Below are 26,441 nucleotides of genomic sequence, written 5' to 3'. Positions count from 1 at the left end.
TATTTCCAATTTTACTTTCACATTCAAGAAAATACCTAAAACAAGAGGAAGAGCTATTTATCAATGAGAAAATGGATGATTTCTAACACTTTCTTGACCCTGATATTGAAAAAATTCTATGTATTAGAGGAATGTCACTGACAATGGTATTGCCAGAAACAAAAAGGCAGTTAAAAGAACGAAGCAACAGGGATATGACTACTTTAAGATTCACAATTATAAGCATGACTAAAATAAAAAGACTGTGCATGGTTATTTTGAAGAATCTTGCAAATCTCATAAAAACGCCTAGGAGTTTTACACCTTACTGTTCTTGTTTCAAGAAAATTTTCACTGTGTCTGTTCTTCAGCTGAGTCACTTTTACTGAGTGACTTCTTGGTAAAACTTGAGTGACTTTTAAGTCTCCTCCATCTTCCTGCCTTCAAACCTACCTTTACCCAGATCTAATTGTAGTGCATGATTCACAATGTAATATGTAGCTGCAAAGGAGAAAAAAAAAAACAAAACACTGGAAAGTCAATATTTCCATATAAAATCATAAAACTTTCTATCCAGGTCTAACTTACACTACTTAGGAGCAGTCCCACTAGTTTAAAAATACAACACTTGAAATCACTGTTGCTCAAAGATCAATATATAAAACAAAAACCAAACCAAATGACTCTTCAGTGGTGCTGATTCTCTGATCCAACTCCACCCAGTCATACAGAGGATAACAGAAACACTGCTCCTGGGCAGGGACATTTAGGGTAAAATGTACAACAGATCCTGAAGTCTAAGTTCAAAGATCTTCCACACTGGTGATGGCTGGATGTCCTATACCTTGGACTCTTCGACCTCTGCAGCAAAGGGCCACCATTCCTTCCACAAGCACACATGGAGAGCAAAGAGCACCTCTCCAATGCAGAAGGAGTGCTGTGCAGGCACAAGCCAAAAATTGTACAGCAGGCAAATACCTTATACCTTACTCAAGCCTGTGCCGAGGGCTTCCCTGCATGTCAGTCTCACAGCCCAGCACTTACTTTTGAACCTACAAATTCTTTTTCAAGAACCAAACAGGACAGGTGGAGACATGGGTAAAAGACGCGGAGCACTTACTCTTTTTTTCTAAGAAGATATCACCAACTTCCTCTTTCTCCTGCCCCACACCCTCTCTTTTTTAAAAAAGGATATCAATCAACTGAGCGCTCATTTAAGATATAAGAGGTCAACTCTGTTTCTGCCTGATTCTTTAACATTTTTCTGAAGAGCTTTTGTCAAATTACAGCTGGCATATCACACCCTTTCTGCTGATGCATGCGTCTGATTTGAAGGGCCCTGGACAACAAAAAAAGGGAAGCATGACAGCAGAGCTTAGCGACAAAATTCAGTCTCCATTCCTCCCTCTCCAGAGGAGCTCCTACATTGTTATCTTGCTTTGCAAGATCAAGGAGCAAATCCACTAGCTAGTGGCTACAGAGGACCTGCACAGACTTATGGACTATTTGTAAGGTACCAGGTAGAGGTTGCCTGGTCTGCAATATTAAAACATATTGCACTGGTCTGATGTGACAGACATGTTTAGAAACACGTTAGGCACCCTAGAGAAAAACAGAAAAATGCAGTTCCAGTGGCTCACCAGGTGTTGCAGTCATTAGTCACTGTCTCTCCCTTGGCATATTCTCTTCCGTTGTGAAAACATGGGCATCTCTCAGGAGCAACACACTTGTTTTCATGTCGCACCTAAGCAAAACACACAGTTTGTCAGCATGCAGGCCAGGTTTGTCGGTATGGGCCAGTATGCAAAAGAGTAAGCACAAGAAGATGTGGATAAAGAATAAAGGAAAGGATAGAAGAAATGGTTCAAGACTATCTAAGGTAAGAAAGGTACAGCATTGCTAATATTTTTTCCCATTAACATAAATAGAGTTACAGGTACATAAATTACAGTCTTGCTTCAAGGGCTGAACGCCAGCTTAAACTGCCAGGAGAATAGATTAGATTATAGAAGAATGTCATGATGATAAAGTCCAATTTGGCAAAACCCAGGATGCAGTGAAGATAAAATAGGCTAACGTGAATATAGAAAACAGGTGAATAGCACATGTTTCTCACACAACAAACTGAAGGATAGCCTATCAGAAAAGCAGCCAGACCTAGGGCTCAGCTGGGTTAAAACTGAAATATGAACACTGAGGAGGAGATAAGGAGCCTCAACGTCAGAAGAACCCACACGCAAATGCAAATTCTGTTGTCACAGACAACAGCCCCCAACAAAGCCCACCCCCCCCATCAACTTGCCTCTGAAAATTGCAGTAGTCACTCATTTTCTTTCAAATCCCTACTTATTTCCTAGAAGGCAGGATAAATATCAGTCCACTTGAGACATTATTTCACTCTCACAGGCTCTGTTGCTGGGAAATAGGTCATTATGTTCTGTCTACAATTTTTCCTTTTTTAGTTTTACCATACTGATTTTAGTTTCTCTTTGTATGACAACAAACCATTTGTCCCACTTAAACAAGAAGAACAAAAAAAACCCCACAAACAAAAAAACAAGTAATACCTTTAGACTATTCAGTTTTTTCCATTCCTTTTCCCTGTTTTTTTCTGTGATTACTCCCTTTCCATTTTGAAGACAGACAGTTTTAGAGAATCAAACAAAATCAGGGCTGGTTATGCTGTTTTCCTCTTGGACGTGGTTCTGCAAAGCCAGGGGTAGGTTTGGCTCCTGCTTCATAGACTACAGAGATGGAGCACACTTCCCCTCCCTCTCATTCAAAAGTCACAAAATATCACTTTCCCACTTTAAACTCTTTCTCTAAAATCATTAAAATAGTTTCTTTTTTACCATTAAATATGGGCCAATGAGATCAATGTAGTCTGAACGCCAGGTTAATAACGTAGAATAGCTCTGCCTTTTCCTATGGGGTCCTAGAATTGCCACAGGGAACTACTAATAAAAAAGATTTCACAGCCCAGAGACCCTTTATTCATATTCAGATCCACATGCTCTGTGGCTTATGGAGAGCTATATTATGCCAAATAAACTCATGCCGATAGAAGCAAGATGGAAACAAAGAAATGTTTTTCTACATGATAGTGCTGGGGCTCTGCTTCAGACTTAATCTCCACAAAACACAGGGAGAAAACAGGCCAAAGAATACCATATGTTTCCGAGGGTGTTTAATACCTTCCTTCCTTCCTGGTGGCATTCATCAAAAAAAGCAATATATGACTTCACACTTACGGCTTTATTTCTGAATTTTTCCACATTGTTCAGCAACACAGGTCACAAGAGACTTGAGGGCTAGCCTCTGGATACAAAACTTGGGATTAGGCATGTGGTTAGTAAAAGAAGGATTAGGACCTCTTCTACTTCTTCCCTCACACATCAACATGAAGGTAGTCACAGCCTACCCCGATTCTAAAAACTGAAGAGACTGGTATGGGTATTTCCATCACAAACTACCATGAAGCTACTGTGAAGCAACTGTTAATCCACTGACAAAGAGGGAAGACTACCCTGTCTGAACACTGCAGAGTGGGTGGGATTTAGAGAACCGGATATAAATACCCAAAGTGGAATTTGACCAGAAGACTAATTATTTTTGCTGCAAAACTCAATGGGTGATAACTTTGTTACTATTAACACACAATCTACTGGTCATATTGATCTCACACCCAAAAGTTGGTATATCTGGCAACCCGATGCTATGCTACGCTACATTACAAGTTTGTTGAGTGCAGGACCATAATGGTACTACTGGGCTAGTGCCTGCTCACAAGCAGATGGGTTTTCTACAGAAGTCTCTCAATCCATCAATAGATAGCATTTAATACAGGAGATCTACCAGTCCTGAGTGCCTGAGGTGGTGGGATGCATGAGTGTTGGGGAGGCAACCACAAGAAAAGACACAAGTTTGTAACGAGGACAGCTGCTCTTCACACCATCTCACACCTGTATGATAATGCTCCTGAGAGTGTATCCATGGGATTATAAGTGGTTGACTAGCTGATGAAACTACCCCTTACTTGGGGATCTGACAGAAATAGCCATCATTTCCTTGCCCTGTCTCATTAATTGTTAAGCCTTGACAAATCTTGCAAAAGGAAGGACAATATTACAGATTTCAGAATCTCTAAAATTCTTCTCCCCTAAACTCTGTCTTGATGAGGCTGAATTTTAATCACTTATGGTCAACACAATTTTGATGACTATCTCACTGTCAAGGGAAGCTCAGATTTTCTCTCTGTTCCTCCTGATACACCTAAGGGCTTCAGCACTAAGTCAGCCAAAGGTAGAAAGGAGTAAGGGATTAAGTAAAGGAATCTAAACAAATTAGAACCTAATAGCTGATACCTTTTAACTAAAACAGTCTGTCACTATTTGCGTGCAGACAAAGACAAGACAAAAACACGTTGGGACAGACCACTCGACATGTGCTGTTTTACAATTGACTTTTCTTTCTTATGTTAGCTGTATGCTTTTTATGCTTGTTTTATGAAGTATTATTCTTGGGCAGGTGCACATACCAGAAAGTTGGTACGCACCTCCTCGTGAAGACTCATGTCATGACTCAACGTCATCTTGTTATATAAGGTGTATATATATATATCTCCCATATGCTTATGTAGTAAGATTATATTGTTATATTGAAGAATATACAACAGACCTAGCAGAAAAATCAAAATAGCACTCTATTAAGTTTCTGTTGAAAACATTTTGGAAGAAAAAAACATTTCTAACTTTTCTGGTTAAAATGTTTTTTCCTTTTTCTACTAACATAGCATAGTTCTAGAAATAGTTTTATTTCAGCAGCCAGAATATAACAAAATATTTCATTTCAATTTTAAACTTTAATTTTGCTTCAGTTGTTGGAAATTGAAAGAAAGAAGTTTTCTAGTTTTGAAGTGTCTAGTTTTTGTGCTTTCTGATTGTTCTGCTTCTCTTTTTCCCCAGAAAGGTGGTTAACACTCCATTTGTATATTTATTAATATTTTCCAATGGGAAAAAAAAGGAATGCAGTAAACTAATCTGAGAAAGCATATTTTTCCCCACACTTCTGCACATATGTTATGATTTATTTTTTCTGCTCTGCAAAAGGGTGACAAGTATGGAGAATTTCCCACCCTCCAGATGATCAAAGACAGAAAAAGAATTACTTTTCATAACATATTGAACATTATTATTTTCAAGAAATCAAAATTATATAAAATATTAAGTCAAGATGAACTGGAAAACTTATTTTTCAGTTGAAAGAAATTAGTTTTCATCTGCATTTTTCTGACTGGGGAAAAAATCAATTGATTGATTGGCAACTTCTCACCCCAGCAAATTTTCCAATTCAAATCTAGGCAACTGCAGCATCATGTCCATGAACAACCCTTGATTATTGTTTTTTATTATTTTTCCAATACGTAATTCAAAATTGAAGGTTAATTTTGTGCATATAGATTTTAGACTATGGATTCCTCTGTTTAAGACCTATTCCAGCTAACTGATCTGTAAATATCTCTTTATATACATAGGAATATTACATATTAACTGCTATATAATTGCAAATTGTACTGGAGAGTTGCTTATGCAAACTACATATCTTTGTGTTTCGTGATGGTATGACCCATTTTAGAGAAGCAAAAAAATGAATTTTTTTTTGCTAACAAGTTATCCAAAACGATTCATATTTTTATATGCTACTGTACTGCAAAAGAAAAAAATCTTCAGTAAAATGGCACAATTTCTTCCAGGGTGATGATATATGCAAATATTTATTCATATAAATGTTCACTAACCTGTTATTTCCCATAAACATTCCTACAAACAGTAGCTCACCTCCGTAAGTGCTTGTAAATTAAGCAGGATTGCAGAACACCAAGAAGGGAGACTGACTAGTAAAAGAAATAGTAATACCTTTTTCCGATCCCTTTATTGGTCAGGTCTGTTGGTAGAAGTCTGGAAAACACAGACTTTGTGAATTTGCAGTGCTTTCCCTCAGTGTGCCCAGAGTCTTTAAAGGTAGAAAGAGGCAGGGTGGAATGGAGAACCTGGTCACCACCCCAAATCCTTCTGTCTTTGGCAACTGATGCTGGGAGCACATTGCAGAGTGCAGAAATAAGGAAAAAGCCTCCCACAAACCATCCTGGTTAGGTACTACGGGTGAAAAGGAGGAAACTGCTCTTTGATAACAAGCTGGCAGGTCCCCCTGAGTCACACGTCAGGAGTCTAACACATGGCAAAGAGCACCCACATAATGAAAACACCAAGCTTGATCGTGCCTTCACATGGCTGTGCTTACAACAAAATCGTCTATATACTGGCTTCTCCCACCCTGGCTCCGAGAAACGCAAATCTTGCAATCTTTATTCCCTGCCAGACGGGAAGCTAATGAGAACGAGCAATCATAGACTGAGTTTACTGGAAGATTGAACCATACTGTCATCTAGTGGACAAAGAACTTATTTTATTAGTTTCTTTTAAAAATACTGTGTCCAATTCTTCTATTCAAAACCTGGGAAACCATCATCTTTATTTCAGGAGTGTGTTTCACATCACTGCAGATTCAACTGGAGTTTCCAGTTCCAAAATGCCATAGACTGCTTCTCCTGGCAAGAATTTTATGAAACAACTGTTTGAATGATAGTACCAACCTACTGAAACAGAATATGAGATTCCATAATAAACGTGAAGGTTAATTACTAGGAAGTTGTTTTGGAGGAGTTTGGGTGGGATCCCCCCCTTTTTTTTCCTGTTGAGTAGTTACCATAATTTGTTTTCTGTGATTATCTCTAAAATCTGGTATTACCCTATCCTGGAACTGAAACCAAATCTCAAGCCCCTTCACCAAATCAAAAAGATTTGATTGTTGTGTACAGAGAAAGACTATTCACACTGTAGCTCTTGAAACTTTACAGGTACACAAACTTTTGTAAGTTTACTTATCACATTATTATTTATGAATATTCTTCTCTAAAAGAAAAGACTTAAAAAGTGAAATGTGAAAAAAAGCAACACTTGTTTTTAAATTGTGGTGAAAATTGGCTCAGTGTTGATATGAATACCTTCAAATTCACTCTGTATTTTTCACTTCAGACCTATAACATACTTCACAATCCTGAAATTTTGTCTACAGCTGTCTTTTTATGCTGCAGTAACATCTATTTACATAAACACCCATAAACACCCCCTTTTCCACCAGGCAGCTTTCCAGCCACTCTTCCCCAAGCCTGTAGCATTGCATGGGGCTGTTGTGACCGAAGTGCAGGACCTGGCACTTGGCCTTGTTTAACCTCATACAACTAACCTCAGCGCATCAATCCAGCCTGTCCTGATCCATCATCAATTTTTTCTAATATCCAATCTACACCTCCACTTGTGCAACCTGAGGCTATTTGCTCTCGTTCTATCGCTTGCCACTTGGGAGCAAAGACTGACATCTACCTTGCTACAAGCTCCTTTCAGCTAGTTGTACAGAGCAATAAGGTCTCCCCTGAGCATCCTTTTCTCCAGGCTAAACAACCCCAGTTCCCTCAGCTGCTCCTCACAGGACTTGTTCTCTAGACCCTTCACCAGCTTCGTCGCTCTTCTTTGGACAGGCTTCAGCACCTCAATGTCTTTCTGGTAGTCAGGGGCCTAAAACTGAACACAGTATTCAAAGCGCAGCCTCACCAGTGCCGAGTACAGGGGGACAATCACTACCCTAGTCCTGCTGGCCGCACTATTTCTGATACAAACCAGGGTGCCATAGGCCTTTTTGGCCAGCTGGGTACCCTGCTGGCTCATATTCAGACAGCTGTCAACCAGCACCCCCAGGTCCTTTTCTGCCAGACAGCTCTCCAGTCACTCTTCCCCAAGCCTGTAGCATTGCATGGGGTTGTTGTGACCCAAGTGCAGGACCCGGCACTCAGCCTTGTTCAGCCTCATAACAGTTGGCATTGGTCCATTGATCCAGCCTGTCCAGATCCCTCTGAAGAGCCTTCTTACCCTCCAGCAGATCAACACTCCCTCCCAACTTGGCATCATCTGCAAACTTAACTTCATAAGAGTGTACCATGTGCTCCGCCTCTGTCCTATTCACATGAGACTATACCCCAGCCCCCAGTGAGATCCTGCGCACAACTCTTTGCCTGCCCAGAGAGTGCTGCACAGCACTGAACACTGATGCTTTTTTTCTATTGCTCAGAGAACAACAGCAGCAATCTGCTGTCTATTCTACTCCATCTGCTCCTTTTCAGGGCTCTAAATTGACATTGAGTTCACAGTCACTAGCTTTGCAAATAACTATTTTTTATTTGCTCTATTTAAAAATTACTAAACTAATAATTAAATTTGAGAGTTGCTGGGGAACATAACCCTGGACTCCAGAAAGAATCTTACCAATGAAAAAAGCAAGCTCAACACAGTGTCTACAACTCCAGGACACCCTCTGGCATCACCTTAGCAAGTTTCATGTCCCATGTTCCTTCTCGTGGGGAACTCTCAGTTTGGTACACCACACAGAAGGCAACAGTAGAGATGGAGACTTGACGAAGAGGCAACTAGTATCAGTGGGAGGGTTTGGCTGGATGTGAGGTGAGTATTTGGGGTATGGGTGCCTGTGTACTTGTGTCTCTCTGACTAGGGAAGTTCAGCAAGACTGAGGAAGAGTTTGGGAGGAGAGATGAAGGAAGACAAATTGATCTTAAAAAAAGTGGGGTTTGGCTTTTTTATTATCAATTATTACAAGCTAAATTTCATCTTCTATGCAGATATACTAATATACATATTTTAAACCAGACACAATTTGGCAGAGTCAACACTTCACAACCGCATATTTCCAAGCTGCAAGAAGAGTGCTGGCAGGAAAAAATGAAGGCAAGAAAACAAAGAGGATCCTGCTTACCATCCCTCTTGGGCAGAGGCATCCAGACACACAGCCATGGCTGATGCACTCCAGGTCGTAATTCTGACAAGTCTTGGCACACTCTAACCCTTCAGCTCTTGGGTTGTTTGCAGGACAGACAAATCTTTCCATGGGCGATCTGCATGTCAAGCTCCTTTTTACTTTAAAAAATAAATTTACAAAAATTTCAGTTAGAACTCAAATATTGTTAGCACAGTATTTTTCTAAAGGGTAGATCAACATTTTTATTAGAAAACTAGTTTAGGATCTTCAATGGAGCAATGCCACTACACCACTATGCATGAAATCGTAAAGGTAACAGTACCCACTTTCCATGAAGTGACCTCAATTAGGCTGTCATAAAAGCATGTAATCAAATACAGAAGCAAAAGGAGCTGCACAAGGGTTCAATTCCAGATTGTCCTAAGACCATGAGCACACTTCAGTGTGAAACGTATTTCAACATGTAGGCAGTGTCTACTAGCAACATCAGCACAAAATCAACGTTCTGAGAAGCAACAGCACTATGTATTATTGTGTTTAGACTTAGTTCCAACACGGAGTATAACTACCTGGGTGACTGTTAATAAGAATGCCCCTAGCTTAAACATAAAGTTTTCAAATTCTTTGAGAACTCAGGTTCTGAGAGAAGATCAGGATTTCCCAAGAAACTCCATTATTTCAAGTGATGCTAGAAACATGTCTCTCTGAGGTTTTGCAAGTCTTAACACATTATTATCAGGAAAATTATGTCTTAATAACATTATAGCAAGAGTTTGGTGAGATATACACCTAGAAGGCTTCACCTGAAGGACAGTGGGGGCCAACCAGTGTCACTGTTACTGGTGGTCTACCACGACGTCCTCTCTCATCACAATCCTGTAACTTCCATCCATACATCAGTGGGGAACCTCAAAAAATCCCAGACCACTGATGTCCTATTTTCCAATGCAGTGCTTAGCTCTACAAGGCAGTTGTCAGTCTGCAGGAGGTTTTATGGTGAGATGTCTGGTGGCTGGAAGGCACACTCAGCGCCTGGCAGCAGCCTAACCCTCAAGCCACGAAAACCTTTGTCTGCACCAGAAAGGAGAGCTTTCAAAAGCTAGTCAGAAGCAGGAGGTATAAAGCTGGCTAGTTACTGATGTCATGTGATCCTCAAATAGCAACTGAGGGACTCAGATCACTGCCAAGGGGCCCCATAACTTCATCAACTAAAGAGAGACTGCAGTGGCTAACTATAATTTTGAGAGGTGGGACACAATGAGCCCTGCACCCTCCCATGCAAACATTTTGTTTCTACCCTGTATTAAAAAAAAGTTTAGAAAAAGACTCACAACATCACCAGCCACTGCAACCTCTGGTAGTTCTTCCCTATTCTAGATTAACCAGAGACTAAAGAGGAAAAGAAGAAAAAAATCAGAAAAAACCTAATTTTTTTAAGGCATACTAACTTCTGGCAGATGGCCTCTCATCAGCGAAAACATCTGGCAGGAAGGCACCAGGAACTCTGTTTGTACTGCAGTGCATGAAACCATTTTCACAATAGCTATGAAAAAAAAATAGAGCTTATATTTAACAAAGTGACATTTAGCTTTCACTCACACTGTTGTTTTAAGACAGGCCTGCAGGGAACTTGTCAGAGTACCAAAATTACACTTCTCACTAGGGCTAATCTAGTGGTTGCTCTCCATCCAACTCTTCTTATCAACCTTAAAGGCAAACCTTCCTTAAGACAGTTGCAGTTCTATACTAGCACAGTAATCCAGCTGTATGATAGCCCTGAATGCATCTGCACAGGCATAAAGCTGGGCAAGGCAATAGTCTGCTTTGGAGAGAGGTAAGGGACCACTTAGTGCCTGCAACTTACATCTTCTGTGGTAGAGGAGAAAAGGAGAAGACACTGTTCCCAAAACCGGACTTGCCAGGAGCCACCCAGCAATTACATTCCTACTCTCAGTGTACCACTACTCAATTTAACAATTAGAAATGCTTTTTAGTATTTGTAACTTTCATAAAGGTAAATAGGTTCTAATGTTTAAGAAATGAATCTCAGTACATTAAAAGTGATATTTTAAAAGCCTACAAAAAGTAGCTATTGTCAGTAATTAAACTCCATTTCAAACTGGCACAAACTTTTCATGGAACAGGGCTTAGTGCTGTTTTCTAAGGTGGCATTTTAAATTATATGGATAGAGATGCAATAAAACTCACCATTTGGTTTGTTGGAGGCAAAATCTTGCCTTCTTTTAAAGTAGTTTCAGTGGAGGTAAAGGAACTGAGGAACTGAACCAGTTAACCACTCGGGCTATCCAAAAATTTGAGTCATACCGTGTAGGGATGAGTTATGAACATTGCGCTTACCACATGGTGTAATGATCTGAAAAGACATCCTCTGGCTGGAAGATCTCACCGTCATAGTAACAAGAGCAGTGGGACTTCGTCACGCACTGCTCACGCTCATCCAGGTAGTGCCCAGGGGGACAGTAGCATCCTTCCACGCAGTGTTCATCACAGTCCTCATCTGGGTAGGACAGAGATCTGCAGGTCTGGTTGCACGGCGTCCCACACTGCCGGTACACTTGGCCTTCAGGACAGGTCATTGCTGTTGAATGATGTGCACATCAGGGAGACTGGCATTTGATCCAAAGCCAACTAAAGGAAAAGCTGCCTAAATCAGACTGGGAAATTGGGGATTAAAATGTATTTACTCAATCTACTCATTGATGGAGGCCTGTATTATACGGTCTCTCCTTAACTCTGCAGCACCAGTGAAGTCTAAGGCACTGCTTATATATACACTAGAAAAACCTTACTATGTGCAGCTCCCAATGAATGTCAGGATTGGATTGCAACCCCTGCGATGGAAATCCATCCACAAAATTTAATCCAGAATGGAAAACACAGGCTCTGTCCAACCTCTGTTATTACTTGGATCTACAAGGTAAGAGCATTACAAGTGTCATAGAATCATAGAATCTTTGGGTTGGAAGGGACCTTTAAAGGCCATCTAGTCCAACCCTGCTGCAATGAGCAGGGACATCTTCAACTAGATCACGTTGCTCAGAGCCCTGTCCAACCTGACCTTGAAGGCTTCCAGGGATGGGGCATCTACCACCTCTCTAGGCAACTTGTTCCACTGTTTCACCACCCTCATTATGAAAAATTTCTTCCTTCTATCTAGTCTAAATCTTCCCTTTTTCAGTTTGAAACCAATACCTATTCACACTTCTCTTCCTTTGCAACATGCCTAATGGGCAATTTGGTCAAAATCTGTAGAAATGTAGGTTTCTGCCTTGAAAAGCAAAATAGTTTAAAGTTCACATCGCAGAAGCTTGCAGTGATTTCTGTGGAAACAGGTGCAAATAACGAAGTAATTTAGTGATTGTGGAGGCAAACTTTGGGTACTAACGCTTTTTTATGATTAATTCATTTTTATGGAGACCTAATTATGGCCTTTGGAGCCATTTTGGCTTCCTTGTTTATAAAACTTCCACTTGGTTCTACAGCGCTGATTTTGAGGCAATCTCCTCTGCATACATCAGCATCGGCACTAGGTGGCAGCTATGACAACACCTTTCAGAAGACGAGAAAAGTTAGTATTATCAAGGGCTTTTAACAGGCCTCCTGATAACCAGGATTTACAAAACCTGTGGTTTGTAGCAATCTTCCAAAGCAAACGGCCAGAGTTGTAAGGTGATTAGGTACAATGCTCAGCGGAGTGAGAGAAGCAGCTGCAAATAAAAGTTGGCACATTTGCACTGTGCTAAAACCAAGATCAAGGGGTTACAGAAAAAGCTCTTCCTCTTGTCATCCCTGCAGAATGATCCGATAATCCCTCTCTTCTGTAGCGTACACCCCTGGGAACTATAGCAGCAATGGCAGTAAAAGAAAAACCAATGCAAGGCTACAGCCCTGCAGCCTTACACAGCTGCTAGTAGGGCTGAACTAACACTGAGGCAGACAAAGCAAGGCCTACATGCTAACCAACATCTAATGCTTACCATCACAAAATTGTTCTGAAATTAAGAATTACTTCTACTTACTGAAGAGAGGTGTGGTTGCATCAACATCTCCCCAACTTCTGTTGAGGCATCTGAAGTCCCATACATGGGAGCGTAAGCCCCTCACTTGAGGATCTAGCCCAGAGGCATCTAAGGTGACTCGAAGCCATCTTCAGAGCAAAGATGTCCCAAGTTTGGGACTTGTGCCCAAATTATTTAACGTACCTTTCACAACACAGGCCAAGAAATTTATGTGTGTTCATCAACACAGTAGGCAGAGTAAATACCTCCTAACTCAGAAACAAATAGGTGATAGATTCACTCACAATTATAGGAGTCTTTGGCAGCTATTCACAGAACAGTGCCTCTAATTTACATAAACATGATCTTTTCAGTAAATAAAATACTGAACAGGCACAGCCCAGAGCTTAGGACCATTGTAAAAATAACTTTCATCACTAAAGGCATATGCAAGCACGACAACCATGAAGCTTCAGCCAAAACTATGATTTGCTACACAGGAACCTCTGGAGACAAGGAACTGGTTTGGCAGATTTCAGGCAGGCACACCAGATTACTAGAGTTTCAAGATTCAAAAAGGATAGGATAACTGAGCCCAACATCCTGCCCTACTTTCTTGTCAGTGGTAACAATCTCTGCCCACAGGAACAACTTTGCAGTGGATCCCTTTCTCACCTAAAGCTTTGTAACTCATCTTACTTGCCCATGCACTTCCTAAGATTTTAGAAACATCCCCCATTTTTCCAGTTATACTACCCCACGCCATGTTCACACTCCAAGTTCCAATACACAGCTCCATCACCTCCCAGCAATGTGTGTTTTTAACAGCAAAAAGGCAAGACAACTGACCTGGGAGGGGACTGTTGTCTGTACACTTTGTAATACACTGTCACGAAAAAAAAACCCATCCCGTTATTGCCTGGAAAATGAGAGGAAAAGGCGAGGTGCATCTAGTCTCTACGGATGCCTGATATAAAAGCAAAACATCTCAATGCTGTGATCTGAAGCTCAGCCTGTCCCAGGGATAAGACTGGAAATAGTGGGAAAGCACTGGAAAAATGTGTATCCATCAGATAGTTCATCCAGCTTCTTATGGGTGGGTTTTCAACCAAGAGTGAGAGAGACAGAAATCCTGACCAGTGAAAACACAAATCACACCTAGGTCAGAGGCTCTGGGGTAAGATGCACCCTGTCTTTAACATAGCTGCTCCACTAGCACCAGCTGGCATGCTGAGCTCCACCATGCAATGTAGCTATCCTCAAATGCAGCTCAGAGCCTGATGTTAATTCCCTACTCCCCAGTCCAGCACTCTTGGACCTATCCCATACAAATCTTCTCACAGAAGCCATGCAAAGACAATAAACTACCCCAGCACCACCACATTAACGAAAATAGTGGGCTTATCAACAGGTCCTAAAACCTGAAGAAAGATCTAGGGACCTGTTGACTGATCCCCTTTGCCACAAAGCAATACATACATATATACACACACAAGACATAGAATTGTAGTATCATTTAGGTTGAAAAAGACCTTTCAGATCACCAAGTCCAACCGGTAACATAGCACTGCCAAGTCCACCACTAAACCATGTACTGGTGCTTAAGCGCCATATCTACGTGTCTTTTAAATACCTCCAGGGATGGTGACTCAACCACTTCCCTTGGCAGCCTGTTCCAGTGCTGGACAACACTTGTGGTGAAGAAATTTTTTCTAATATCCAATCTACACCTCCACTTGTGCAACCTGAGGCTATTTGCTCTCGTTCTATTGCTTGCCACTTGGGAGCAAAGACTGACATCTACCTTGCTACAAGCTCCTTTCAGCTAGTTGTACAGAGCAATAAGGTCTCCCCTGAGCATCCTTTTCTCCAGGCTAAACAACCCCAGTTCCCTCAGCTGCTCCTCACAGGACTTGTTCTCTAGACCCTTCGCCAGCTTCGTTGCTCTTCTTTGGACAGGCTTCAGCACCACAATAGTAGTCAGGGGCCTAAAACTGAACACAGTATTCAAAAGCACAGCCTCACCAGTGCCGAGTACAGGGGGACAATCACTCCCCTAGTTCTGCTGGCCAAACTATTTCTGATGCAAGCCAGGATGCTGTTGGCCTTTTTGTCCACCTGGGTACCCTGCTGGCTCATATTCAGACAGCTGTCAACCAGCACCCCCAGGTCCTTTTCTGCCAGACAGCTTTCCAGCCACTCTTCCCCAAGACTGTAGCATTGCATGGGGTTGTTGTGACCCAGGTGCAGGACCCAGCACTCAGCCTTGTTCAGTCTCATACAGTTGGCATTGGTCCATTGATCCAGCCTGTCCAGATCCCTCTGAAGAGCCTTCCTACCGTCCAGCAGATCAACGCTCCCACCCAACTTGGTGTCATCTGCAAACTTACTGAGGGTGCACTCAATGCCCTCATCCTGATCATTGATAAAAATATTAAATAAAACTGTCCCCAATACTGATCCCTGGGGAACATCGCTTGTGACTTGCCACCAACTGGATTTAAGTCCATTCAGAACAACTTTCTGGGCCAGTCCATCCAGCCAGTTTTTTACCCAGTTTTTTACATGCATGTGCATGAGAGAGGCAGCCCTTCACAGTATGGCCTATCTGCTCCTTTCTTGCAGCATGAAGGGATTGGCTCTGTTGCTTATTTATGGTGGGCTGCAAGGGTACAAGTCAGCTCCTAAACAATCAAACTGCAACTAAAATAATTTCAGAGACATGAGGGATGATTGTGCTTGTTAGCTTGACATGCAGCAGAAATGCTGGGCTAATGACTTACCTCCCCGCTGCTTACCCACTTTAAATCAAGCAAACTGGTTCTGTCAAGTCATTTCCCAAGAAACTGAATCTCTGTTGACCAAGGAAGGAGCAGAGCATGTGTTCAGTGCACTGGGCCATCAGCACAAATTATACAACCTGCACATTCACGTCTCAAGCCCATTAAAAGAGGGATTGTTCTCCTTCATGTGACAGGAGATGTCTGGGGCATCAGGATTATTTAATGGGGGCTGATGGATCTGCAATCAGGGAAATCGTCACTTTATGAGAGCATAAAGCCCTCTGTAATGCACAGAAAGGAGGAAGCAGCTCTGCACTATTAAAGATTAATTGTGAAAATTGACTTGTTCAATTACAGAAAGAACGATGGTGCATTATCGCTGCTCGCTCTTTCAGCCTCCAGACCTGCACATTTTTAAAAGGATTTTTATTACATTACTGTTCCACTATCTGAACATTTACATAAATTAGCTAAAATATTATGAAACCATGCAGCAGTTTAACATAAACTGGTTTTGTTCTCATTCGCAGTAAATACTCTCCAGACTTCAGAAGCTGTAGTCACTGACTTTATAGGTACAGACCATACCAGGTGGAAGGCCAGTGACCTCTCTCTCTCTTCCAGTTTCTGCACATTCAGTTTATAAATGTTTTTCCCACCCCCAGTTTGGGAAGAAGTAGCAGAACAGATTTGGAGGGCTGCCAAGCATGCACGCTTTTCCCAAAATTTGCAATTGTCTGCTTTCCTTAATAGCAAAGTTGCTCAGGAAAATGGAAAAACATCCATTTCACAAATATTTATGGGGAGAAGTGTGTCCATGTTCCATCAAAATTCCATTGCAATGGATTTTTTCCTATAACATTGACCTAACAGAGAAAGAAAATAAATAAAAGATGTTGGCTTCTTCTCCTCCAGCTTCTTAGTAAGTTTGACTATTAATCTTGCACTGGATCTATGAAAAACATCCTATTCTTTCTGTTACCCTGTCAGTGTAACCCAAACCTGCAGTCTGAATTCTCATTCTATCCTCTTGCAACATCTCATCTTTTAGACTGCAAGCTTTTGAATCCGGGTTGCATTTATTACAGGTGGCATCGTGCAAACAATCCTCAGGGGAATTTAAAACTCAACTCTTGCTGACTCTCATAGGAGTTACATGTCTACACAAACTGCCACAGACAAAGCTCTTGTTTGCCTAGCTCTGTGGTGCCACCCACGGCCTGTTGATCGAGGTTCAGGATCTCATCTTGAACCAGCTGCCACATCATACTAGAATTTACAAGAAGAAGTAGGAAAGGAGCTCATACGTGGTTAGAAAAATGATGTTCACCCACTAGCTGAATGGTGAGAAATGAGATCTGACAGATCTCAGACCTCTGCATTGACAGGGTGATAATCAAACTGCTAAGAGAAAGAGATGCCAGAGAGGTTGTGGGATCTCCATCCTTGGAGATATTCAAAACTTGTCTGGACAAGACCCCAGGCTATCTGCTGTAAGTTAGCCCTGCTATGAGCAGCGGTTGTACCAGAAGACTGTCAGAGGTCCCTTCTGATATAGGTTTGTCTATTCTTGTGTAATTCTGTTCTATGACACCATGTGACTGAGTACCTGCCTTTGTGCTTCCTCCATACCCTCAACTTCAGCTAAAGTCAGGAGTCACTGACAAAGTCAGGAGCTGGGAAGCTTGGGCCTTGAAAGAAGGTACCAGAAAAGGAATTAATACATTACTACAAATCTCTTGGAGATTCCTACCCTGGGATATGCAGAAAGTTTCCAGCTGAAACTTAAATGCAGCTGAAAATGGAAATCCAGTCAAAAGCTCTGCTGAGGTATGTCAGATGATTGTTTCTCTCCCCCAGTGCTGAGCAGTCTCCATGAACAGTTTTTGTGTCCTTACTAGAGTGGAGGAAAGATATACTCTCCCATCATTTCCCATAAGAAGTATTTGGCACCTTGCAGAAATCATCTCATTCTAGATTTCTCATCTGACATTGCCAAGAAATTCCTTCAAGACAAGGAAAATAAGTGGGCTTTAGGAGCATTTCACTTACGGCAGAAGTTCTGTTCTCTCCACTGCACCAGGACGCTCTTCCTAGCACAGGCTGCTGCATAATTAGCAATAGCAGAGCACAGGCAATCTTTGCCATTGGAGCAGGAGCAAACATCAAAGCGGCAGTTCTTCACATAGGGAGTGGGACTGACTTCATGGTGGCAGGGTTCAAATGCAGAAGACATCAGAATTGAGCAGGAGTCCTCAGCATATTTGGCTAAAAAGAAAAAAATTACATGCTTGCACTGAATCAATCAGTGGCTTTCAAGAAAAGCTAGAAAAGCCACTGTAAGTATTTTCTTTTTCTTTTGTAAAAAAAAAACAACCACAACACCCCCCCCCCCCCCCGGAAGAATAATATTGGATCAAGTAGGCATAGATAGCATCATATCTCATAGGTCATGAGCTCCACTAAAGGAATAATGTTTCACTAGTAAAACAAATAAAGGAAAAGCAATGCTTTTATATTCTGTTACCACTATTTCTGGTGGTACTGTACTTCCTTTTATAGGGCCTCTGCTTTCTGCTGCTTTTTATATTTGCAAAATTAAACCTTCTAGACTGCACTACACTCACGAATCACCAGTGCCTGCTCTGATCTACAGCCATAAAATTTTCTGTGTGCTTGCTCCCCTCAGAAACCTGAGTTTGCTGTAACACCTGGGACAAGAAAGTTGCTCTGAGAATTTCTCCCCGTGTCCAGCCAGGACAGCCAAGCAGTATGGAGGGAGAGAGGAAGGCTGTCTGTTCAGATGCAGTAAAAGAAGGGAGACAAGGGATCAGGAAAAATGTTTAAGGTGTAAGGACAAAGGGGTGAAGACAATAGGTGTTCTGTCCGCCCAGAGGATAAACATAGTATTGCTATCACTTGTAAGAGTAGACTCAGTGGCACAAGTTTGTGCTGTGGCTGTGAGGGCCTAACTCTGACTGTGGTCCAAACTGAACAGCAGCATGGTCCCACATTACTGATTTTTGTTCTCAATTTTCACACAACATTACATTTTCCTTAGGAAGCCTGCATCAATCAGTATCCCTCGTTTTGGTCGGGGTTTTTTGTTGGTTTTGCGGTTTTTTTTTAACAGAGATTACAGCCACCCCATTGGTAATGTAAGCAACACTAGCTTCTCCTTTTTGTCTTTATTTTTCCTTTATTCATTTTTATTTTTTATCGCTATGTAAAATGGAAGATCACAGTTTGCTGCACATGTTAATTTTGGATGGAGTTCAGTACCTAAACGAGGATTGAGGTTGCAAGGGTCACTGTCTTGTTTTAACAAGTCTTGGCAGTCTGCGTTGAGCTTCCAGGAGTTTCCAAAATCTTCCAGAAGAGCTTCCACCATGCCAGAAGGTGTAAGAAAATCATCCCCTTGGTTACCATTATAATTTCCACATAGCCCACACATCCTCTCGGAATAGACTGGAGACAGCTAAGGAACACAACATTAGCCTGGTCATCCTCCAGAATAGGTTACCACTGTATAGCAAGATTTTCTAAAGAATGAACCATACACAATTTAACAACCAAGAAAATTCTCAAATACACATTAAAATACTATAGACACAATTTCATTGTACTACATTTTTAAACTTCTAACAAAAATGCTACTATTAGTAGCAGCAGGACAATTTTTGCATGGCACAGTGGTAATTTCAGATGATAACTGAAGGTAACTAGGAGAAAAATGGCCTTCTTTTGTGCCTTGATTAGCACTCCAGTTTAGTCTTCCCTATTTTTCCCCTTCATTCATATAAATGAACTGGGCAACAGTGGGGTTGCATTTTTATTATAGTAAGATGATTATATTTCCAATGGTAATTTGGGAAAAGATACTGCACTTGAAACTGTTTCACATTTTAAAAGAAAATTTGAAGATGAGGAAAATTTAAACAGATTGTTTTGTCACAAAGCAGATGCAATGTTGGAGGAGTTGTTTCCCTCAATATTAATAAGGAAAAGAGTACTACCCCTAAACCTACATTACCTCATATTAGAGCTTCCTCCTGCCTAGAGAAACTTATGACACACTAAAAGCAGCATTGCAAACAACCCACATAGCAGATGTACTTTTCACCCTGTCTTATTCTTGCTGCAAATCAAGGGACAGCTGAAATGGGACCCTAAACTTAGAGGTAAACAGGGGGAAATCTCCTAAGCAACGTCTGCAACACAAAGGCGCCAATATCTTTTATTCTGGTAGGAACTGTCAGTTTCTATTAGAAGTAAAGATGTGGTACATCACAGGTACTACCAACTGTCCTCAGGAGCTGACTCAGTGCTTTAATGCTACAGTAGTTCCCTGTATGCATTTAGTAGAGTGCTACTTTAGTCAGATTGGCAGGAGTAACCAGTGAAACATAACCAAAAAAGATAGAAAAACACATTTTTTAAAAAAACTGGCTTCTGTATAATTAAAAATAAAAATAAAAACGTCCTCCAAAATGTAATATAATACTACCCTCCCTTCAAACACAGTGGTCAGAGGGTAAATATGGAGCATCAAAAGGAACAGCCATGAATTATTAAAGGTCACGTATCCTTATTACTCCAATGGCCAAGGAAGCTACTTTTTCACGTACTCTGCAGACGGACAATGACTCATACAAATCCAAATTCCAATGTATTTTCAAGTGGAAGGTCGAATCACAAATGTCAAGTGGTCACAGAAAGGGAAGCCTCCTTGAGGAATATAGAAAGAATTTTTACCAGAAGCCTGGCCAAGATAATGGAAGTGTATCACTTCCCCCAATTGTCAGAAACACTTGGCAACAGGTCAGTCTACAAAACCAGCATGAATTAACTCTCCAAAAGCAATTAAAAAGATGCTTTAGATACCTAGCAAGGGAAGGAGCTCAGAGCAGAACTGAATAGGTGCAGGTGATTGGAGAAACTTCCACCAATGTTATAGCAGAGAGTAGAGGATCTGGAGCAGAAAATAACATTTTAACCGTAAGAAAGAATTTGTCAGGCTATACGGGACTCTGACCAGGCAGTAAAATACTTTGAATATTGAGGAAAGCCAAAACTTCTGAGATGTGCCAAGGGACTGAAGTGAATTATTCTCAGCCCAAAAACAACTTCTAGGACCCTTGGAGCACAGAGATACAGGCTAGATTGAAACAACAACAACAAAACCACAGATGTTTTTTAAAGTTATTCTCGACCTTTCTTCTCTGTTGTCTTTTCAACTCTTGTACTCACTTCTGAACTAGCTTTCATGAACCTTTACACTGTGCCAGACATTTAAGCCAGACTGGGGCAGGCGAGGAGAGTACAAAAGCAATGCCATGGTTCAGAGAGGGCAGCGCTCACTGCTTGGTAGAAAATCCCAGGAAAACTTGCTTTCTTGGCAAAACTCTCTCAGTGAACAAAAACACCCCACACAGGGCCCAGCTGCAGATCCCTTCTTGCAAGTGGGTCTCAAAGGCAACAGGGCTGTGGTTAAGCACCCATCCATGCAAACACAGCAGGAGTACACAGGTCCACAACCGCCCAGCACCACACAGGAGCACATCGCTCTGACTTAGCCTGCAGGTCATCACACCAGGAAGCAAGACTACAGGTGGGCTCACACTCCTGCAGGAGCAAATACATCATCAGGGACAACACTCGCAGTCTCCGAGACCTACCGATCAAAAGAAAACAGCCTCTTGTACAAGCAAAGAGGGCAACAGATGGCTTAGCTGGAGAAGCTGTGATGGTTTATCTCCTATCAGGAGACTATTCCACAGTAAATAATCTTCCCCCCTTCCCTCACAGGCTTTTCTGAGCTGCAAATCATTCTGCACGTTATAAAACACACACACACAAAGTGGTTTACGTAAAACATTCTGTTGTTGCGGCTAGACTGCTTCCCTTATACCTCATTTCTTTAAGCCTGGTTTGGGTATTTCTACACTCCACTGCAGTCTGCAGGGCAGACAAACCCTAATTTTTAATCAAGGGTGACTTTAAACATTCCTCACAGTAGAAGGAGCATGCAACATATCTTCTACAAGTTAATTGACTTTTCCTGGAAATTATGAGTAACCATGTCCCTGCAGCCATATTCTTCCCTTATTTTAAGTCATACAAATCCATTGCTTTAGACATTTGCTTTACAGTTAAAGCAAATGAAAGCAAAAAATCCAGTTTAGAGGGTATCTGCTGAGCAAAACACAAAACTATTCATGGTTAATAATGTGTCATTGCACAAAAAAAAAAAAAAAAGGAGAGAAAAAAAAAGCTACCAAGCTGCTGTAGGATGAAAATGTTTGTTTCTGGAATACAAAAGGACCTGTATATTGCTCCGGGGGTAGCAAAAGAGAATGGAATTTCTAACATGCAACACAAAGCAATTTCTCACTTCAGACAAGAACATCTTTGTACATGTTTGGGTGGGATGAGAGAGGGGGCAAAAAAGGCAGAAATAAAACACACAGAAAGAAAGAGTACCTTCACTAGGAGTTCACCATGACCATCCCAGTCAATCTGCAAATCTTCCTCATAGGTAAGGCGAACTGAAGTCTTCACCGTGCGCTGGATACGAAGAGCACCTTAAGACAACCACAAAGTGTTAAGTCAGTGAAGCCAGGATGCAGTGTTTAATTGCATGGGACTGCTCTGTCACACTGAACAGGCCACAGAGTGGGTGCCACAGAGCTGGGGGCATGCAGGTCTGCCAAAACAAGGGTTGCCAGCAATGTTCACTTCACACTTCCCAAGCTTTACGCATGCTCAGCAGTTTACATCTGCATGGACTGATCCATAGGCTCTGTTTTAACGTACTCAGGAGCCCTAGAAGAAGATATATGTGCATTCTGCAAAAACTCAGGTATTAACTGTGACATTTTGCAAGATAACTGGAAGGATTTCGAGCTCCTGTATAAAAAAAAATAACAGTTCTAAAAAGCATAGACCAGCAGTGGTATTCAAAACCACAAATCCAGACCAGCTTAATTATCCTGATTTTAGAAGAACTGAGCCAAGATGTGTCAGCTGCATGGAGAAAAGCTGGAATGACAGAGCTTCTAGAAGAGGCTGCAAGTGAGAATTTGGTATTGAAAACACTTTTTGACTGAACTGGGCTACAGCGTGAGAGAAAACACTAGTAAGTAGGACCCCTTCAGTGGCTGGCCAGAGTTAGGCCATGAAGACGCACCTTGTATCAAAGGGATCTGTATGTCTTGTCCATTCAGTGAAACTCCTCCTCCATGTTTCATTTTAATGAGACTGTTGTCCATATCCCGGATTCGGACAGAAGCTGAGCGAGTGCACACGGCATCAGGATCATCCGCACACTACAGAGAAGTGGAAATTTGCCTTGAACCTCAATCTTTCACTTTATTGGTGATGTAGCCCCAGGCCCCCGAAAGACATTTCAGCATCTAATTCAGGAGGTGTTAAGTGTCTCAGTGTTTTTGTGGATCTAGTTTCTGCATCCCACAAACACCAGGCTGGCAGCCTTTCTTCCATTATCCCGCTAATCATGCACCAGGGAGCTATCTGCAGCTCCTCATCTCAGAGCCTGGAAAGCCATCTGCGGGCATTACACCGGACCCCCGGGAGCAGCCCATGCCGGTGACCGGCATCCAGCCCCAGTGGCTGCAGCGAGGGCAGGAAGGGGGCACGCTGCCCCACGCAGCCCATCAGCCTGGGACACAGCTGCGTGGTTTGCACCGCCCGAGATTCTTGCGCTATTTATTTTCCCGGCTGTGGGTTACGCAGATGAGGAACCGGGATTGCAGGCCCCCGGGTCTCCTCCCTGGTTTCGAAAGGGAAGTTTCAGTGGAAACTCGTTCTGCAAGTTCTCAAGCACAGATGACCTCAGAGCTGTATTATCAGAGCTTTCTAACGCAGGATGCAGACATAGATGGTGTGTAGCACCCTCACACCATTTCTTCAAAGCCTGTGACTTTGTGGCTCGTGCCCTGCAAGGCAGGCTGATACTCCCCTTCACTCCTGTTAGTCTCCTGACTCCATTGTACCTCTCCCTGCCTTCAGTTCCTCCGTCCCCGTCCTCTTTCTTCCCCTCTGCTTGATTCGGTACCCTTTTCAGTCCCCAGGTTAGTTCACCTATTCCTACATGCAACCGGTCGATTAATTTCACGACCGGGTTAACCTCCCTGTGACACATCCTCCAGGGTCTCCTTCCCTCCCCGTGCTGGCCTGGCTCCCTTTTGGGCCTCTCTCCAGCCATCTCCACTCGCTGACCTCCAGCTGCCTCTCTCACATCCGTCAGGGGAGACGGTGAAGGAGCCGCTGACCGGCCAGCGAGCAACAGGAAGCACCAGCCAACATGACTTAATGGAAAGCAACCCAAGGCACTACTCTGCCGGTGCACCCTACTCAGTCTCTGAGGGAAAATGTCTTTTCCCCGGGGAATTAGTGAGGCACCAGCCTTCGGGGTGCTTTGCACTGGGGCGCACCCTCGTCTGCACTTGTTTGTTCAGCTGGCAAAGAGGCGGCGAGGGCTCGTTCTCCAAATCTCATTACGCATCTCAGTCCCCAGGTAGGCTCCTGGGAATGGCAGTGAGGAGAAGCAAAGCATTTATTAACTAAGGAGAAAGACTGCATCTGTTATTTAAACTAATTATTTCACAGGAAAATTACTTCTGTTGGCCTGTGCATCTGCAATTTGTGTCATACCCCCACAGCCCTTCCCGCTCGCCCAAGAGCAGGCGCAGAGGCGCATGGCGCCAGCCAAGGCCGCGGATACCTGCACGGTCTCGATGATCACGGAAAAGGAATTTTCCACACAGTCCTTGGCAAATAAGTACTGACAAATCCCGCTGAAGGTGAAATACTTGTTGTCAAAGCTTTTGAAATGGGACTGGCCGGTGACAGAACATTCTCCTGAAAAACGCAGAAAGCCATGAATCACCCCAGGGCCGACTGCGAGCAAAGTCCTGCCCGTCGCCCCCCACAAGCCACTGAGGGGGAAGAGCGGCCCAGTGGAGCAGGTTGCACAAGGCCCACGTTCCCTGCAGACCAGAAAACACCGGCAAGATGCTTATCTCACTGTTTATTCCTCTAAGTCATTAGAGTCATTATTACCAGTAGTAACAGAGGCGCCGACAAAAGCTGGGGAATATGGTATAAATCGCACTCAAGAGATGAAATTCATGCCTACGTAAAAGCCTATATAATGTTTCACATGGAGGGTCATGAGGACGTCAGCGAGCAGATCAGCTCTCTGCACTGAAGCTGATTTGATTCTTCTGTAGTATATACCTCAGTGGCCCTGGAAATTCAGCACAGTCACTGAAGCTAGGTCATACCTAGTACTAAAGCGATGGGTGCCGGTGGCACTAACCAATTTTAAACAGCAACCCACACTATCTTATGTAGGAACTAAGTTTCCCTCTTCATACAATGGGGAACCTGAGGCATGGAAGGTGGAAGTACTAATGCCTAAGACTGCAGAGCTCGGAAAGACACTCAGGATTACCCAGCATTAGTCACAGACTCCATACACTGGGACATGTTCCCTCTTTATTCCTTTGTAGGAGCTTGCAACATCTTGACATAACACACTTTAAATCCACTTCTACTTAGCCCAGTGGGGCACATCTGCATCCATGGAGCTGGCTTCAGAATGTAGGCATTTTTACAGAGTTGAAAATCAAAATTTGCAACAAGACTTGTAGGACTCTCACTGCTGCTCTGTTCTTCTTCTGCAGGGGTCCCTCATTCTTAGTCTGTGTTTTACAGTTGTGTCTTGGCAGATTGTGAGCCCCCTCTTTGTCTCTCTACTGGTGTTTTTAGAGCATTGCAGTACAGTTTTATGAAGGCAACAGTGTCTGAAAGCCTTCTTCACAATGGCCTGAAGCACACAGCACCCAAAAAGTGTTGATTCCTTTGTTGGGCTGCCTTGAATACCAGTAAGTTATTAAAACACTAAAGTAAAAATACCTTATCAGAATGAAGACCTGGAAGATAATCACCGTTGGAGTTCTTCCAAGGGCAGAATTTATGCTGGACTTTACTCTGAACCATTATCTTAATTAACTGGCATAAAGTTAAAAATAATTCTATAGTTAAAATAGTTACATCTAAAGTCCTTACAGAATAATGCAAAAGTCTGGCTTTCCCACCCTTCTACTACAAAAAGAGGCTATTTAAACATAACAACATCTTAAAATGTTTTGGTAAGTTGTGGCTTTTCATTTCCAGGAAGGCAGTATTCAGATGCCACAACTGGGATTTAGTACCCTGTTATGCTAGGGTGTCTGCAAACACTTAGGGAGGCTCCAAATCCACAAAGCTTGCAAAGAAATTCTTTCATATGAGAAGACTACCAACCACACTTAAAGATGGTCCCACAGAAAACAACGTGGGCAGAGACCTCCTTGTCCAGAAGAAAATTCAGGTGCTGGGCCTACATTGGCAATCCACTGACAAAGGATGGAGAAAGGTTAAATGTTACAAGCTGGCAGGTGAACCCCATGAGTTATTGTCACTTCACTGCCTTTGAGTCCCACAGAAGATCTGTCTATTGAACAGATAGAACAGTGGAAATTTCCCTCTTCAACATATTATTCAGTGTTAACCATCTTAAACCAGCCTAAAGCACAACCTCACAGATCCTGAGGATTCTCAGCCTTGCACAGCTCTGATTTGCCCTAAGAAAAGTCCAGCACACGCTGGATGCTTGTCATCCTCTGGAGAGTAAAGTGGCTTGGTATTTACTATGTCACCCTGGAAACCCTACTTTCTGTTCAATTAAACTTGGACAAAGGTAAAA

General features: G+C 42.4%; 1 protein-coding gene across 1 annotated transcript in view; it reads right to left on the bottom strand.

Annotated features, from left to right (window-relative positions):
• Positions 1-26,441, bottom strand: part of VWF (von Willebrand factor) — a gene marked incomplete at its 5' end in the record, with an annotated part of 151,528 nt that overhangs the window by 88,482 nt on the left and 36,605 nt on the right. Inside the window, 9 exons of the mRNA XM_082013969.1 lie at positions 1,620-1,723; positions 8,863-9,023; positions 10,314-10,408; positions 11,224-11,464; positions 17,720-17,935; positions 18,950-19,145; positions 22,151-22,251; positions 22,857-22,995; positions 24,414-24,550. Of these exons, the coding sequence (XP_081870095.1) occupies positions 1,620-1,723; positions 8,863-9,023; positions 10,314-10,408; positions 11,224-11,464; positions 17,720-17,935; positions 18,950-19,145; positions 22,151-22,251; positions 22,857-22,995; positions 24,414-24,550 (1,390 nt within the window). The remainder of the gene's footprint in view (positions 1-1,619; positions 1,724-8,862; positions 9,024-10,313; positions 10,409-11,223; positions 11,465-17,719; positions 17,936-18,949; positions 19,146-22,150; positions 22,252-22,856; positions 22,996-24,413; positions 24,551-26,441) is intronic.

This window comes from Phaethon aethereus, assembly GCF_964289735.1.
Source record: "Phaethon aethereus genome assembly, chromosome: 1".
NCBI classification, from domain to species: Eukaryota; Metazoa; Chordata; class Aves; order Phaethontiformes; family Phaethontidae; genus Phaethon; species Phaethon aethereus.
Note: the sequence above shows the minus strand (reverse complement) of the source record. Positions and strands in the feature narration are given on the sequence as shown.